The sequence below is a fragment of the Genypterus blacodes genome, unplaced genomic scaffold (genome assembly GCF_046128005.1).
Source record: "Genypterus blacodes isolate CSIRO-AG114 ecotype Tasmania unplaced genomic scaffold, CSIRO-AGI_Gbla_v1 ptg000036l_1, whole genome shotgun sequence".
NCBI classification, from domain to species: domain Eukaryota; kingdom Metazoa; phylum Chordata; class Actinopteri; order Ophidiiformes; family Ophidiidae; genus Genypterus; species Genypterus blacodes.
Window position 1 is genome coordinate 1,387,408 of NW_027466849.1, and position 16,785 is coordinate 1,404,192.

General features: G+C 42.0%; 3 protein-coding genes across 4 annotated transcripts; 2 read left to right on the forward strand and 1 right to left on the reverse strand.

Moving 5' to 3' along the window:
- The first annotated feature begins 520 nt into the window (after window positions 1–520).
- Window positions 521–1,743, forward strand: cart3 (cocaine- and amphetamine-regulated transcript 3). Its single transcript, XM_076146970.1, has 3 exons — window positions 521–736; window positions 1,111–1,194; window positions 1,330–1,743. The coding sequence occupies exons 1-3, from the start codon at window positions 551–553 to the stop codon at window positions 1,435–1,437; spliced, it is 378 nt and encodes a 125-aa protein (XP_076003085.1). The 5' UTR covers window positions 521–550; the 3' UTR covers window positions 1,438–1,743.
- A 3,627-nt stretch (window positions 1,744–5,370) lies between these two features.
- cdkn2aip (CDKN2A interacting protein) lies at window positions 5,371–10,121 on the reverse strand. 2 transcript variants are annotated; one of them, XM_076146867.1, is made up of 4 exons: window positions 10,040–10,121; window positions 8,512–8,761; window positions 8,147–8,262; window positions 5,371–7,577 (listed from the first exon to the last, which is right to left on the reverse strand). In XM_076146867.1, exons 2-4 carry the CDS (start codon window positions 8,757–8,759, stop codon window positions 6,997–6,999), a joined length of 945 nt encoding a protein of 314 aa, XP_076002982.1. In that variant the 5' UTR covers window positions 8,760–8,761; window positions 10,040–10,121; the 3' UTR covers window positions 5,371–6,996. The 2 variants fall into 2 exon arrangements, with proteins under 2 accessions (XP_076002982.1, XP_076002981.1); XM_076146866.1 differs by lacking the exon at window positions 10,040–10,121 and adding an exon at window positions 9,768–10,032.
- tubgcp4 (tubulin gamma complex component 4) lies at window positions 10,042–16,776 on the forward strand. Its single transcript, XM_076146865.1, has 18 exons — window positions 10,042–10,257; window positions 10,738–10,866; window positions 11,599–11,721; window positions 11,802–11,855; window positions 11,957–12,013; window positions 12,487–12,566; window positions 12,688–12,889; window positions 12,985–13,150; window positions 13,244–13,368; window positions 13,476–13,526; window positions 13,606–13,711; window positions 13,831–13,938; window positions 14,237–14,381; window positions 14,483–14,660; window positions 15,043–15,177; window positions 15,885–16,001; window positions 16,091–16,230; window positions 16,550–16,776. Exons 1-18 carry the CDS (start codon window positions 10,180–10,182, stop codon window positions 16,554–16,556), a joined length of 2,001 nt encoding a protein of 666 aa, XP_076002980.1. The 5' UTR covers window positions 10,042–10,179; the 3' UTR covers window positions 16,557–16,776.
- Window positions 16,777–16,785: the final 9 nt, after the last annotated feature.

The window sequence follows — 16,785 nt, forward strand, 5'->3', positions numbered from 1 at the left end:
TCCTCATTGTTTTGACTGTTCAGTGCAGGCATTGTTTGGGTTTCCTGATCGATTATGGCACAGAAAACCGACTGAGTCACCAAAAGTTTAAATGCAAAGGGGGTACAGACGCCAGTGTGGCTACTAATGGAAAAGTAAAGGCGGGCAAGTCACAAACTGCTGACATACACGGAATACTGATGCTCTCAGACCTGCTGCTAAGTAAACACATCACTGCTGTCACTAAGGTTCACAACGATTTATGGGAGTTTTCCTCCGTCTCATATAATTATAATAATTATGAATATTAATGTTATTGCACATTCCTGTGAGGCATGGATGGACCCATTGATCAGTGATGAACCCCCGCTGCTGCTCCTGGTGTTGTTGACTTTTTCCAGGCGGATTTTGCCCAGCAACTTTTACGGGATGACTCACCCGCGGGAGCTCTTACGTATGACAACAAGAAAAAAAAAAATCAAAGGATAAGGTGGAGCGAACAGATGGCAGCAGTCACATAAAAAGGTGTTTGACGCGGGGGAGCGACTATTTGAGCCAGAAAAGGGGCCACATGCTGCCGCGCACCGGGACCATGCAGAGCTGCAGGATGCTCCTCTGCGCCCTGCTGCTGCTCTCCACCGCCGCCGCCGCCGCCGGAGCACAAATGCTAGAGCCTGAGTCCGGAGAAGAGCTGAGCCCCAGAGCCCTGCGGGACTTCTACCCCAAAGACCCGAACCTGACCAGCGAGAAGCAACTGGTAAGAGATGCACATGCACTTCATCTGATTTGGTCCCATCATTCTGTAACATTTTTGCATGCAACTTCTAAAACTGATGGGGTGATAAATAACAAAAGAAGTATAATTGACAACTCAACTATTTTACTGACTTACTGGATTGAACTAACTAACTAACTAAGTAACTATGTAACTAACTAACTAACTAACTAAATATATGCTATATTATGCAAACAGGTCATATCTGTCTATTGCTGATGTAATATAGATGACTTTAATTTATGTGATCTTGCTTATGTGACTTTCTCCTATAACGTAATTTGTTTTTCAACTGCACACAGTATGTCCATGTCTGCTGTATTTACATTCATTCATGTTGTTATGTCCGTTTTCAGCTCGGTGCCCTACAAGAAGTTCTTGTAAAGCTGCAGGCTAAAAAAATGCCAATGTGGGAAAAGAAATTCGGCCAAGTCCCAACGGTAAGAATAAGAATAAGAATAAGAATAAGAATAAGAATAAGAATAAGAATAAGAATAAGAATAAGAATAAGAATAAGAATAAGAATAATACATGTGTGTGTGTATGTCTGATGAACCCTTGTGGTTCTCCCACAGTGTGATGTTGGGGAGCAGTGTGCGGTGAGGAAGGGCGCTCGGATCGGCAAGATGTGCGACTGTCCCCGGGGCGCCATGTGCAACTTTTACCTGCTGAAGTGCTTATGAGCCTCCACGGATGTGAACGTGACTCTGTGATGACAACAATCACAGCATTCCTATGTAATATACAACAGTCATATTTTTATGATGCTATAGCAGAGCAGGATATATTTTGGATGGCTGCAGAACCTTCAGGAAGAAATAACCATAGTGATTTTATGGTGTATTTTCAGGTCTAATATATAACACCGGAAGCCCCAACAATCTCTTTAATGCTGCTGGTATTACAGGGGATGACAATGTCATAAATAATACAATATTTCTTTAAACACGGAGCACACCCACTTCAGGCTCACTGAGGAAAATTAATGTGATGCAATGGGACCTAAAATATTTCACAATAAGCCAAAAGATTCACCTCAGTCTCTATCAATATGATGGGAATATTGTAGTGATTTGTCCTTTGAGCAAAATCCAAAACTGTCAATTGACCTTGAAATATTTATTTGAAATGAATGTTTGTGTATATGACACATAATGATAATTAAATGTGTAACATCTTGTTTTGTAAAGCAGTGGCTGCACATTCTTTATCCATGCACATAAACACACACACACACACACACACACACACACACACACACACACACACACACACACACACCAAATATTTGCCAAACACTGCAGGCCTCATTATATTTGGAATGTGTTACATATACTCACCTTATATCATGTTATGCTGACCTTACAGTCATTAGTTGGCAACAGGAAAGACATGAATCTGAAAATCAAGTGAGCTCCTTGGGGTGAGCTCGTCCGCTGACAATAACAAAGAGAGAAATGATACCTATTATTGCTGCAGAGGAAATGTTAGGAGGCAGACGCCAGAATGCCACGTCTCAATCAATCTGAATCTCCACAGTGAATGGAGCAGCTTGAGGCATCAAATGCATTAGAGAAGCTTGACCTGCTGCAAGTGAATAAAGCTTTAGAGTGAAAGAAAGCAAACAATATGAATATGAGTATATGATGCAGTGGCATCTTTCTAAGCACTATACTAAACAATATAGCTAACCACCTAACCTGTGTGTCTTTCAGGATGAACACTTGTTATGCCTTTTAACAATTGAACGAAAGGTCTGTTTCTGAATTAAATATAAAGTTCTTCTTCATCTGTCTCAAAAACAGAAGAGACACTGGCAGTAAAAACTCCATAACTTTGATTATTATGTCTGAAATGGTAATAACCACAAAAGCAGATTGAGCTATTACCTTCTCAAGCAGCATAATTACTGCTCAGCTAAAGCCATATTAGAAAGGAAATGTAGGGCTACGATGGGGCGAACCAATGATTGGTTTCAATAAATGAACATGAGTCAGCATGACCAGGCATCTGCTGATTGTATCGCTGTCTTAAATTTCCTCTGTGACATAAATGCGTCATGAGAGCAGCTGATACTTTCTCTCGCTCTTAAGATGTTTTTAGATTGAACGTTCAAGCGGCCCTGAGTGTGGTGAGAAATCTCTCTCCATCCTTCCTGCCTGCTACCTGCCAACGGTTATCAATAATGCAGAAGAAACAAGAAAAATGTTGGCATGGTTTGTTTTGGCATGGCTGTGTACGTGAGTGTGTGTGTGTTTTAGTTGGTCAATCCAACTGTCCTCACACTCACTGGTTTGCACTGTAATTTCCTGAAAAGTGCTGTTATTACCATTAATATTTCACAAGCAGATGGGGGTGGGGGTGCGGCTGGGGGGGCCGGGGAGTCTTATGCTGTTAAAGTGACAGTTATAAATTTCCACATATGCCAGTATTTGCTGCCCCTTGCAGGTCTAGTAGATCCTCCCAAGTTGTTGACTCATCGACGTGTTCCCTGCCTTGGGAATGTGCGCCACTGAGAGTGCTGCTCCAAAATTAATGCGAGTGGTTCCAATCCCCAGAACAACACAGTGTGTGTGGCGATCCAAACTTAAATAAGTTTTGAAGGATGCACAACAACATGTTTGTTTATTGCCAATCTTCAAAGGCCCCTTGGTTCCTTAAATGGCAGATCTGGCTGAAATGCACTCCAGTGCCATATTCATTCTCCTACCTGGTGCATGAGGTAAACAAACCGAAGGCACTCCTTTCACCTAAGCCTTAGGTGGATTGTTTTTACACACCTAAGGCTTGGGTAAAATGAGCAACTTTTTGGCAACAGAGTGTAGTTCAGCTGACAAAAATTGTTCTGCCATCCATCTTCATTTTGGAGCAGCACAGGTGAAGTGATGGGTCAATGTTAGAGGATTGATTACGCTCAGAAGGGACAGCAAATACGAGTCCATGTGTAGAATTCCAAACCCTCACTTTAACATGGACAGCTTTAACAGAAGAATGGATCTCAAACTAATTAACAGCATCTTCACCATACATTGAATTTGACATAACGTTGTTCAAAGTCATGAAGGAGAGATAATTTCATTGTTCCCTATATCTTTGTTCAGAGCAGGATACTGTATCTGTTTAAAGACCCCTGACATTTTACCTAATGCCACTACAAGGTAAACAAATATCACAATCTAATGGGCAGGCTGCAGTGAAATCCAAGCACATTCATGCTCCCCAGAGGTTGAACTCCTTCCATTTTGGACTTGTGAACTTGTGTGCAAAACCCTCAGGTAAAATTACCTATGTTATACATAAGACATATGTAGATATCTAATGGCTGGATTGATATTCACACTGTTGTATAAATTGGTGGTCGCAGAAGCTAAACCCTACTGATTGTGGTGACACTTAATCAATTTCTCTGTTCAGTCTCAGAACATGCTGTTGACCCTCTCTGTGCCTATAGTACGCTGGTCATTGCATGTATTAAATACAATATACGCAATGGTCCCTATAATGAAAACCAATAATAAATTAAGAAATGCCCTGATCTTTTGTCTAATATAGTAATTGGATAAAAAGATTCAGTGGTATGAAATCTGGCACATAGGTACCCGAAAATAAAATGTATTTTTCATTATTATTAGAATATAATAGAAAAGTCCCCCAATAATATACTACTGTATATATTGATTGTTTGTCCAATAAACAAGGCTTCTGTTCATGTCCAGATCCAGAACCACTCCAACTCCATGTTTGGGCGTCTTGGATTTAGTTTGAGGTTATTACTTTGATTCATTAGCAGCTCAGCTTCACATCCCTTTTCAAAAAATGTATCATGCCAACACAGTGTCGAAAGACCATGCAATCTTACTTCTGTTGCTATTTATTTTTAGACAATAGCATGATACTGTACCATCACTGTGGCTATAAATTACCACCATCGTCATCATGACAAGTACAACATAGACGTATTTTAGGAAAGCTAGCACCGTAGTACCATACACACTTATTATGCTGCATGAACCTATTAAGTAACAGACTACACCAAAAATTCAGGTGTCTATGCTCAATGTCTCATTACAGACTATTTGTTTGAATCCCATACATGTGTTTAAAGGGTTTAGTGGACACAGAAAGCAGAAAGAGAGCATGTTGCATTTTTTTTAAAGAGAGTTGGAACAGCAACAAAAGACAATTACACATACCTACTGTATTCGATGAGGACAACATCGCAATGAGTCACTCATACCTGACACTGTTTGTGCTCGTATTGTATTTATTAATGAAGGGGAAAAACTCATGGTGCACTCCAGCAAATTCACACCGACTGTGTCAATGAGGCTTAAGGGCACCTGCTGAGTGCAGGAGATCCGGCATGAATGTCGCTGAAATTAATTTGTTTGGCACTGCTAGCTGCTATTAACAATGCCTAATGAGCATAGGAGTCGCCCACTGCCATGTGAGCTGGTTCATTAGTAAGGAAAGCAAGTGGCATCATGGTGAAGACAGACAATGCCAACGTTTACAAGTATTATTTTTGTACACCTGTATACCTCTGTAGCTGGATTTAAAAAGCAGTTATAGCCTTTATCAGAATATTCAGTGGGTATAAACCAACAAAACTCTGCTCTTGGTTAAATTATGTTTATTTAAAAAAATATATAGAAACAGGACCACTGAGGTAAACATACAGCAACATGGTGGAGCGTGGGTATGTACACACACAATGCAACACATTTCGGTCAATCCAGATTGGAGCAAAACACACATCTGAGCAGCACATCACCGTCAAACACATAACTATACACATCGCATCGTGTAAAAGGAAATAATCTTGATGAAGAAATCACAATAATTTTTAGAAGATGTTTCTCAGTGGTTTTGCAATCAGCCATTAACAAAATCAAAAGAAAGCCTTTCTTCTTTATGTGTATATGGCTGCATAAACACCACAAACTGTAAAGATGATGAACACATGAAATCAAATTAAGCTCAGGAAGCATCAGCTCAGGACCTCAATAATCTAAATGGATCCTAACATCACGTTTGATAGACAGTAGAGTCGTATTGAAGTGTGTACTGTTATAGATGCCTTAGGCTCACAGATTACAATCCAATCTGTTTCAAAAGAAGCTGAGGAGTGCTCACTAAACTTTGCGTGTGTTGGGTTTGGGTTCTGATCATAAAACTATGGATCATAACATGGATAACTTTGGAGCAGTTTCTTAAAATTTGAGAACTCCTCAGGTTAAGTTGAAGTTGTTACATGGAGCCATGCCATTTAAACCAAACAGTTGCATGTATGAATATATCCATACAAATTCAAATGTGAAGTGAAACTTATCGAACCTTAAAAATGCCTATGGGAACAAGATGAGTCATATTCGGCTTTTTGCTTATATCTTATTTGTCAATAACATCAGAGAAGAATAGAAACACAATTCATCACTGCAGGCTAGCAAAATTGCAGAACAACCTAAGTTGTGAGCCCTCAGACTCACGTCCAGGTTCTTCTGAACATAATTATTTGTTCTTCTGAACAAATAGTGTGAATCAAAACAAACCAAAGTATCCAAGAAAGCAAAGGTGCAGCTTGCATTCATTAAACTTCTATGATAAGCAGAATAAAGCTTTCTACGAAAGGAATGACAAAAAGGAAAATGTACGTTCAGTACATAAACTACTCACAATACCATCCATGCAATTGAGTTGCATGTCATGTCTGTTATTGCCATGTTATAAGCATTTCATCGTGATGCGTTATCCTGTGATGCTGAGGAAGAGGAATGTCTTTCCTTTATTTACCAGACGTCTACTCTTCTACTTTTTAACTGTTCTGCTTTCTTGCATCTGTGGTCATCTAACATTTCAATAGTCGCACATGAGTCAAAGTTTCTGTGAATTTGAAAGAACCGGACTCTCTTTGCTAAACATTGCTCGCTCTGCTGTCAGAGGTTCTGTTAAACTGAAAACCAATTCTAAAGTCATGAATATGATCATTGCCCAATTATTGTTTTGCCGTTATGTGGGATTTATCCTTGTTTGTTACACAGACAGGGCGATATATCAGGGATGATAGTCAAACCAACATATAGTGAGAAAAAATGACAGTAATACAATTACCAAACCCACATTTTTTATGATTCCCATGACTACAGCTGTTTGACACACGTGACCATTGATCCCTTCAGTAGCTGCATTACGTGAATGCGCCAACAGGCACCCTGCAGTTTGTCTGATTGGTCTTCCTCTGATCAAGCATCTTCCAGCTGCTCGGCCTGAAAAGGGTAGCTGAGTGCCGGAGGGAAACCTTGGCTCCGTGGCTGATCATCCATCAACGTCAAATCCTCCACATCTCTCCCTCTGTACCTCCGTCTGCAAATCTTCACTGTCACTTTACGCCCCTGAAAGACTTTCAGAGCTTCTTTGGAAGCCATGGCTCTGGCGGCGGGCTCGTCACGGCCATACCCTGTGCCCAGGTAGACAGTCTGGCAGCGGAGCTCACATACATGGCCTTCCTTCTGTGTGCGGCCAGCGGGCAAGTCTGTTATGTCCTTGAGTGGCACTAACACACAGGTCAGACTCTCTTTACACGACTCCACGCAGGTACGGAGGATCTCATAGTGGTCCAAGTTGGGACCAAAACCACCTGCTGACACCAGCTTCCAGGCCACAGCCTTGTAGAGGCGGTTGAAGAAGGGTTGGTGCTCTGCTGGCGCCTGCGGTGGAAGTCCTGATTTCTGACTCACCTGCCGCGCGGCAGTCCTTGACGTGGCTCGACTGTCCGTCTCATTAGATCCTCTGGCTCTTTTCACACAGCTGTCAGCATCGCTCTCTGTAAGCAATCAGACGGCAGGCAGGGCCATGAGGGTCGTACAGAGCGCCACATTTTAATGAGGAAACACTCCAGCCCAGGGTGTGGGCGGACAACAGACAGAGTAATTAGATTCAAACCCAGCTGGAATAGAAAGCACAATGAAACCTGCTGCCTTCACAATAAGCTGCAGCAGCTTTGTTTGCAGCCAGGCTTACAACAACATTCAAGCTAATATTTACAACATCGCCAACACAAAATGAGTAACAATGTGTTTCCCTCAGTTGTGTACAAAGAAAACTTACAATAAACCCCTGATGTCACGAATCACAGAATTCTAACATTGTTTTTGGAGTACAACACATGATCGGCACACACATGTTACTGTGGGAAGACAGATGTAAGGAGTGTGTGGTTTATCTGCCGTGTATAAAATGGCCCAGATCGGATTTTGTTCACAGTATGAACAACAGAATACACAGGAGATCAGATCTTTACTAATCAGATTTGGGCCATTTTCAATACCGCCACAGTCTGTAAAGTTAGTAAAGTTAGTGTAATAAGCAGCTTGGTAATTTGCATTGCATTACCGCCTGTGCCGCTCCGCTTCCCTTTCACTCCACCTCTTGCCGTGTGAGTTGGAGCATCAGGAACTTCTATCCCGTCCCCCATCTCCTTGATCTTGTCCATTACAGCCTGTGGATAGCTGGTAGAGGAACATAAACATGTGTCAATCTAGATACATTCTGGGGATAGTTTATAGTTGATCTTAAAACTGGAGTGCAACTATCATTTTAACTAATGTATATATTATATTTATTGTGGCATTCACAATAATGTATAAAGTGAGAAAAGCAGAAAATGTTCAGTGTGTAAATATTCACTGGACTAAAAAAAAAGTGTCCTAATGTAAATATATAAATAGAGATCTTTGCACACATGTGTTTCCCTGTACCTGCAGCCCAGGAAAACGTGATTGGCCCAAGCTATAGACAAGGACAGCATCCGGTCCAAGCTGCTGCTGGAGACCCCTGGTTCCACTGTGGGGAATGCCTCCATGTTTCTCAGGATGAACTCTCTCCGAGCAGTCCACTGCTTGTTGGTCTCAGAGTAACCCCTGAATGTCTCCACCCACTGGGTCAGCTCGGGATTCTGACCCAGGTACTCTGAAACTATGTCCTCTCCGCTCCTCTCCCCCGCCATCCCTGCAAGAGAAACATATGGAAGAAAAGTCAAGCTTTGGTCTAACTAGCCAAGGGAAAGACACAATATGTCCCAGACTCTGCTGATGAATATTGAGGTTTCATGATTGTTTGAGCGTTGCATTCAAGAGCTCAGTGGGTGGAGATACATACCAGTTGCTAAAGTGGCAGATTCAAGTTCAGCGTGTGTGTACGCAAGAAATAGTAAATTTGTGTGCGTCTGTACTTTAGGGTTTATTCGTTTGCAATTTCCACATTATAACTTAGGTGTTTATCAATTTCCCCTAGTGCAACAGACATGGGGGCTCAATGATTAGAACTGTGGCTTCACAACAAGTCCTGGGTTTGAATTCAGCTTGGCTATTTCTCTGTAAATTCAGATGTGTGAGTTCTTTCTACAGTCCAAAACATGTAAAGGAATTGGTTTATAATCTAAGTACATTGCCTTTGACGAAGCAAGTATCTGTGATTGAAGAGCAATAGTCTCTTCCAAAACCGAAGCAGATTCATGTCTGATATTTGAAGGGTTCCAGCCCACACACAGCTGGTGAAAGTTTGTTTTAAACAGTTCTTTAACGACGTTAAAATATACACGTTCACGGAAACCCCAAAAAGGACAAACACAAGCTAGAAGATAATGATGCACACGTGACTGAAACCACAATAAATGTTCACTTCGTTATGCGTCAGCTAGTCACAAAGTTTTCTAAGTTTGTTTTAGGTTGAAGTCGACGTATAAGAGACATTGTAGACCTACCAGTTGGCTTTTTCAACACACCGACTTGTGAAGCTAACTCGTGTTTTCCCGAGTGCCGATAACACGCTTGTTTGAACAAATAAAGCCAAGCTAGTATCAGCTAGCCGTGTAACGACAGAAGTACCCGAAGCTACGCAACAGGCAACTTGATTACTTAATTATGCCAGCAAGTATCACAATAAACAATGATGTCAATAGTTGGTATAATCTGTCGGCCGTCGTCATTTTATCTCGCAACTACAGAATACTAACCTTTAAAATCTCTCTTCTGCGAGGTGTTCCTGGTTAGCTACATGACCAAATGATGACGCTATGATAGCTTGCTAGGCGTAGGAACTACACTTCCCATTCTGCAACGCTGTTTTCTCTGTTAACTTCCGCTTTATTTTGCTGACAAATGTGAAGTAAAGCCGCCGAACGATAATTAGACAGTAAACCGGTCACAACTTATAACAGCCAATCATTCATTTTAGCGAATTGTAGTTAAGACTAAGCTACAAGTGATGGTCAAAAACAGTACCGACCTTCCGTAGCCGCAGCCCACAATCCACCGCGTCACACCGACGAGACAACACTGCGACAACTTGGCGGCAGTTTGTTTTGGTGGATGAATGAGACGCAAATCATTGCAATTTGAATGTTAATGCTTCATTAGTGAATAAAGATGATTCATGAGCTCCTGTTGGGATTAAGTGGATATCCGGGAACTATTTTCACATGGAACAAGCGGACAGGTTTGCAGGTAACACAGCAGTCTTAACGTCAAAATGAGCTAGCTACAGTAGCTTTGTGTATGACATGTTTGTGTCTCCCACTGTGTGTTTAGCTTTTCATGTAAATTCAATAATCACATAGCCCCCTCTGAAATGTACACACACACACACACACACACACACACACACACACACACATACACACACACACACACACACTCACACACAGCGGCGCTATTCGCGTTGAAGTTAAAAAAAATAAGCAACATTTGTATTTTGCTTGTCCAGTCAAGTGACCAAGACGTTTATGTATTATTAACTCTTTATGTTGAAGCCGGTGGACATTTCCGAATGACTGTCAACTACTTATATGATACAAAATCATTATTCTTATATAGATAACATAAATGCTTATTGATGGTGTGTGTTCCCCGTAAAGTAGCCAGTCCATAGATTGAGGAAGTGTTTGGGCACGTACATCAACAAACCCCGCTGGTCTTCCCCCACAGGTGTCCCAGGAGCTGCCCTTCCTTCATCCCAGTGAGACCAGTGTCCTCAACCGCCTCTGTAAACTGGGCTCAGACTACATCCGCTTTACAGAGTTCACAGAACAACACACTGGCCATGTGCATCAACAAGTGAGAACACAGCCCATATTAGCTAGAACACACTTTCTGAAGAATTTCGGTAGAATTGATAATTGACCATACATTGTTAATGTTAACACATTGATTTTACAAGATGAAAATTGCATTATTTGGGACATTATGTTCTTTTCATAGTCTTAATCAAATTTTTGATGGCAATATTTATCAAATTGCAGAATTCACATTTGCTTATATTTTTACTGAATACAACTGCCTGAAAGAGAATTGAAGTTCTATATTTCTGTTTTGTCCGTGAGACTTGCAAATGGCATTTTGTGAAAGTGTGGACAGGAGAGCTTAAGGTCTGTTCAGTGGTCCAAGCTTATAAACAGTAAAGAGCACAGAGATCCCCTAAGTGCTCCATCTAGTGCTGCTACATGGTTACAGTGGTTGTAAACCTCCTTGTTGCCCTAGAAAGTGGTTGTGCTTCTGACGTCTGCAGCACCAGGACACATTACTGCTGCCTCAGAGGAGCTGATGTTGAGTTTCACATTGCTGCACCTCATATACTTTCTTGTCATTTGTGGAAAAGTGACAACAAACTAACTACCTGCTAAATATGTTCCCGCACATGACACATACAATATTCATGAGAAACAATATACATGAAAGAGATTTACAGAATTCTTCTTCCACGGGTTTAGATTCATGTGTCAGGTTTGTGGGGAATGCAGTCTAAATAAATGAATATAATTACAAATTCAACACATGATCTTTACTCAGGAACATCACACAAATCAGCCTAACCCGACTGGACTCCATGGGATTTACCTGCGAGCGTTTTGCACCGGGCTGGACTCCATGCTGCAGCCATACAGACAGGCTCTGCTCGATCTGGAACAAGAGGTGAGACAGATACTTGCCAGGAGGAATGCAGGGTCAGGTAAGGTGATCCAGTGCTTTAAAGAGTTTGTTCTTTGTTTCAGTTCCTCGGAGATCCACATCTGTCAATATCCCATGTGAACTATAAGCTTGATCAGGTAAAATATGAATACAAATCCTAACCAGATAATATTAGTATTTATTCAGTTGGGTTCAGCCTTTCTGTGTCAGTTTAACGCTGCTCTTTTTCTCTTTGAAGTTCCAGTTACTATTTCCCTCTGTCATGGTTGTAGTGGAGACGATAAAGTCACAGAAGGTAAAGATTGCTCATGGAGTAGCACCACAAAATGTACCTTCAGGCTTTTGTTCTGAGAAAACACAGCAGAAACATTGAAACAGAGGCAGTGGGGCAATGGACCTCTTGTTGCAAAGCATAAGAGGTTGCTTTCTGACATTCTATGTTTTGTATGTTTTAAAGAAATCAAAACATTGAAAGTAAAGCTATAAAAGAAACATGATGCTGTTTGTTGTCAGATGATGTCCTTCAACCAAACCCATCATATGGTCCATGTACTAGACTTTGGGGTTACTGTTTTGGTTTAGCTTCAAAATCTGCTTAGGTCCCCCAAAGTGCCCTAAGTTAGTGACATGTACATATACAAATATTGATTACTTGATTGCCAATGAAAATGCTCAGCAGAGTAATCCATAGGGACAGTCGTAGTAATATTGTACATGTTACATGAAGAAAAGGTGAAAGCTGTGTGCTCTTCCTCTGTGCTGCTGTAGATTCACGGCTGTCAGATCCTGGAGACGGTGTACAAGCACAGCTGCGGGGGACTTCCTCCTGTACGCACCGCCCTGGAGAAGTAAGCTACTTTCATTTACCTTTTTTGGCACTATAGCACTACAGTAAAGTGGTGCCATGTATTTCTGTTTTTGTAACCCTGTGATTTAAAATAATCATTTGATCTTCTGTACCTACCGTAGGATTCTTGCAGTGTGCCATGGTGTGATGTACAAGCAGCTGGCAGCCTGGATGCTACACGGGTTGCTGCTGGACCAGAGTGAGGAGTTTTATGTGAAACAGGGTCCCAGCGCAGGAGGAGCTGCAGCCAACCAGGAGGACGAAGACGATGACCTGGGACTGGGAGGTCTGAGCGGGAAACAGCTCAGAGAACTACAAGACTTGGTGAGAGCTGCAGCCGAGTACACTGACCAACGCGTCGTTGGGTCCGTGTGTCTCAGATCAGAGCTTTGATTGCACACTGCTGTGTTCCTCTGCAGAGGCTGGTGGAGGAGGAGAACATGCTGGCTCCCTCCCTGCAACAGTTCTCCCTGCGAACAGAGATGCTGCCCTCTTACATTCCCATCAGAGTGGCTGAGAAGATCTTGTTCGTTGGAGAATCTGTCCAGATGTTTGAAAACCATAACCACAGTCCATCCAGAGCTTGTAAGCGTCTACCTGTGACATGCTGGACTGGTCTCCTCTCTTTCTTTCTTTGTCAGATAATGGGAAGTTGTTGCTCTGTTTCCACTATTTAAGGTTCCATACTAAAGCACCAGGAGGACTTGTTTGCGGCTGAGCTGCACAGATTGAAACAACAGCCCCTTTTTAGCTTGGTTGACTTTGAAAATCTCATTGATAGCATCAGGAGCACAGTGGCAGAGGTGAGCTCAGGGTTTTCTTCTTTCACCAAAGGATAATGAATGCAACTGCCGTAAGGAGACGATGATGATACTGAACATTCTCTCTCTCTGTATGCATTGCCTCGCAGCATCTTTGGACACTGATGGTAGAAGAGTCAGATCTGCTCGGACAGCTCAAGGTTTGTACCAAGACTTCATCCTGGATCGTAAATGTGTTCAGAAACAGCTGTTGCTTTGAGTTTTTTTACTTTCTTCCAGATCATTAAGGACTTTTACCTACTGGGCCGTGGGGAGCTCTACCAGGCCTTCATTGATCTTGCGCAACACATGCTGAAGACTCCACCAACAGCTGTGACTGAGCACGGTGTGTGTGCATGCATACATTGCTGTACTGTGAACCTATAAAAGGAGCTCCCATAGATTCTGATGGATACATTAAGTCCAAAAGATGCACTGTTCATGAAACGTATTCATACTTTACAGACGTAAACGTGGCCTTTCAGCAGGCAGCTCATAAGGTTCTGCTGGACGATGACAACCTCCTGCCTCTGCTGCATCTCACTATAGACTACCAGAGCAAAGACAGCAAAGGTGAGCTGCTTCTTCAACCATATATCAAATATTCCAAATGAAAACAATATGGTTTATTAATAGTCTCACTCCACAACGCCAGTAGAGGCAGATCTACCATTATCGTGCTCTTGCCTCTCTTTCCATTCATTTGTGGTAGCTGAGCTTTAATGTGACTTTACTGTCAATGTTCTTCACTGGAACAAAGTAATGCTCTGTTATACATAGTTGGTTTCAGATCCCTATGGACTGAGTCAGGTGGTACTGAAAGCAACATAATTCACTTTGATCAGGTTAAAGGTCATGTTTATGCTTTCAGATGCCACAGGCCCCAGAGACTGTGCCACTCCCCCGCAGGACACTTCCCCTCGCGAGGCGCCCCCTACTGGCTGGGCGGCTCTTGGTCTCGCCTACAAAGTCCAGTGGCCGCTGCACATCCTCTTCACTCCTGCTGTCCTGGAAAAGTTGGTACACCTTTGGTTTCCTGTCGCATGTTTTCTTCCTTTGGTCCGTTACGTACAGCTGTTCAGCATCTTCCTGTCCTCCTCTGTTCCCGTTCTGTCAGGTACAACGTTGTGTTCAGGTACCTGCTGAGCGTACGGCGAGTGCAGTCAGAGCTGCAGCATTGCTGGGCTCTACAGATGCAGAGGAAACATCTCAAGTCCAGCCAGACAGACGCTGTTAAATGGAGATTGCGCAACCACATGGCTTTCCTGGTGGACAACCTACAATACTATTTACAGGTAACCAGTGGTTAAACACCTGTAGTGTTAAGAACTATTTCATTTTTCCAACCAATGTGTTTTCTCCCTGGTTGTCTAGTAATTATGATTCGGTGCTTTCACTGCCACTGTACAGGTGTGATTCCCTGTCATTACCACTGCGTTGATCATGTTTATACACTGTTTTTGTATTTAGTGCTCATCCAGTGTGACTTGTAATTGTGCGATTACTCCTGCACTCCTACTCCTGATTACTCCTGTAGTAATTACTGCAATGAATTGAAGCTCGTAAATATGTGACATCTAACAATACACGAGTTAACCAAGTTGTTTCCATCTTAAGGGGTAATTCAGAGGACTGCTTTGTGCTGGACCTTGTTCTCTTGATGTGTGTTGTGTGCAGGTGGACGTGCTGGAGTCTCAGTTCTCTCAGCTCCTCCAGCACATCAACTCCACCCGGGACTTTGAGAGCATCAGACTGGCCCATGACCACTTCCTCAGCAACCTCTTGGCCCAGTCCTTCATTCTACTTAAGCCGGTTCGTCTCTATAGTCACTGCACCCTCTGTCATACAATCTATTCTCAAATGCTACTTTTCTGACTGTAGTTATGAGGCAGTGCAGTATTGTCTGATGTGCTACACATGTCTTTCTCTGAGTTAGTTTTATTATAGAGAAAGAAGTGTTTTCTTCTGTACATACATGACTGTGTCAGGCTAAGATGGCAATGTTTATCATTCGGTTCCTCAAAGATTTTTATCAAGGGCAAGCTATCGTCACAACTTGTCCTTAAAGGCCAACATTTCCCCATGTACACTGAACTGTTACCACAGGTTGAGCTATTTCACACAATTCCACAATTATCCAGTGCCACCTTAAGACCAAGGTCAACTCTGCAAACAATGCAATTTCATAATCATTTCGTAACAATGAAAAAAGTACATATCTAATGAAAATGAAACAGCCGCGTCTTCGTGGTTGAAGCCTTTTGACCCCTGGCTTTTCTTGTAGCACCACCTTCAGGATAAAATGAACTGTGACAGCTACGCCAGTCTTTTTTTTTTTTTTTTTTTTTTTACATAGAACACAATATTTCCTGTCTGATGTTGTTCAATACAGCCTGTGGTAGCCAACCAGTAGGATACATTTGCCCCAAATCTACTCAGCCATTAGAAAGGATCCAGATTCTAGAGACTGTTTGTAAATGAGTATCTGTTAGAGTAAATGCTCTTCTCTCTGTCTTCAGGTATTCCATTGTCTTAATGAGATCTTGGAGCTGTGCCATAACTTCTGCTCACTGGTGAGTCAGACGGTGGCGCCACTGGATGAGAGAGGAAGTGCTCAGTTGGAAATCCTGGTCAAGGTGAGGTCACTGTCATCTGGCTTTCTGATCAATATTTATTCGTTAGAAAATGTCTAATGTTATTGATTTGTATGTGTTTGTCATGTCAGGGCTTCAGCCGCCAGTCCTTCCTTTTGTTCAAGATCCTTTCAAGTGTTAGGAACCATCAGATCAACTCTGATCTGGCTCAGCTGCTCCTCCGTCTGGATTACAACAAGTATTACACCCAGTCTGGAGGCACCCTGGGCAGGTAGGACTCACAGCCAGATCCATAGAATTCATGTCCAAAATGTCCTATAACTGTATGCGCACTGTCATGTCAAATGTTTGCTTCAATAAAAACAAAAAACAGTGAGAAAAAATGCTAGTGTTAAAGCATTAATTATCTATCAGCAGAATATCCCAAACATATGAAAAGCCATATGTGAAATAAGACAATGGCTCATTTTGGTCAAGGAACAATATGAGATTTGTTAATTGACATAAGATGATGAGCCAGAATGCCAACTGAATTGCCATTTTAACCAATAGTTAAATACTCTTAATTTCAATTCTTTATTTCATTTCAGCTTTTGAGAGGATTGGGGTGTGAAGACGAAACCCAACAACCCTGAGGTCTCACAGCAAACGGAACAAATTTGTTTCTGTGTGCACTTCCCCAAAGCTTCATTTGTTGTTGTCCAAATGCTTACTGTGGCATGTCTGTTAAAATCCTGTTTGTAAAACACATTGTATAAATTGTATATATGAAAACTGCATTGCATGTTGAAGTTTGTACAGAATAAATCAACTTAATGCATCAAAA

What these genes read in the sequence shown, in the direction of transcription:
- cart3 (XM_076146970.1), top strand. Translation starts at nt 551, where the DNA reads ATGCTGCCGCGCACCGGGACCATGCAGAGCTGCAGGATGCTCCTCTGC. An exon ending in TGACCAGCGAGAAGCAACTG is followed by an intron (nt 737 to 1,110) that starts GTAAGAGATGCA and finishes GTCCGTTTTCAG; the next exon opens with CTCGGTGCCCTACAAGAAGT. An exon ending in AATTCGGCCAAGTCCCAACG is followed by an intron (nt 1,195 to 1,329) that starts GTAAGAATAAGA and finishes GTTCTCCCACAG; the next exon opens with TGTGATGTTGGGGAGCAGTG.
- cdkn2aip (XM_076146867.1), bottom strand. Translation starts at nt 8,759, where the DNA reads ATGGCGGGGGAGAGGAGCGGAGAGGACATAGTTTCAGAGTACCTGGGT. An exon ending in CACGTTTTCCTGGGCTGCAG is followed by an intron (nt 8,263 to 8,511) that starts GTACAGGGAAAC and finishes TTCCTCTACCAG; the next exon opens with CTATCCACAGGCTGTAATGG. An exon ending in GAAGCGGAGCGGCACAGGCG is followed by an intron (nt 7,578 to 8,146) that starts GTAATGCAATGC and finishes GATTGCTTACAG; the next exon opens with AGAGCGATGCTGACAGCTGT.
- tubgcp4 (XM_076146865.1), top strand. Translation starts at nt 10,180, where the DNA reads ATGATTCATGAGCTCCTGTTGGGATTAAGTGGATATCCGGGAACTATT. An exon ending in ACCTACAATACTATTTACAG is followed by an intron (nt 14,661 to 15,042) that starts GTAACCAGTGGT and finishes TGTTGTGTGCAG; the next exon opens with GTGGACGTGCTGGAGTCTCA. An exon ending in AGTTGGAAATCCTGGTCAAG is followed by an intron (nt 16,002 to 16,090) that starts GTGAGGTCACTG and finishes TTGTCATGTCAG; the next exon opens with GGCTTCAGCCGCCAGTCCTT.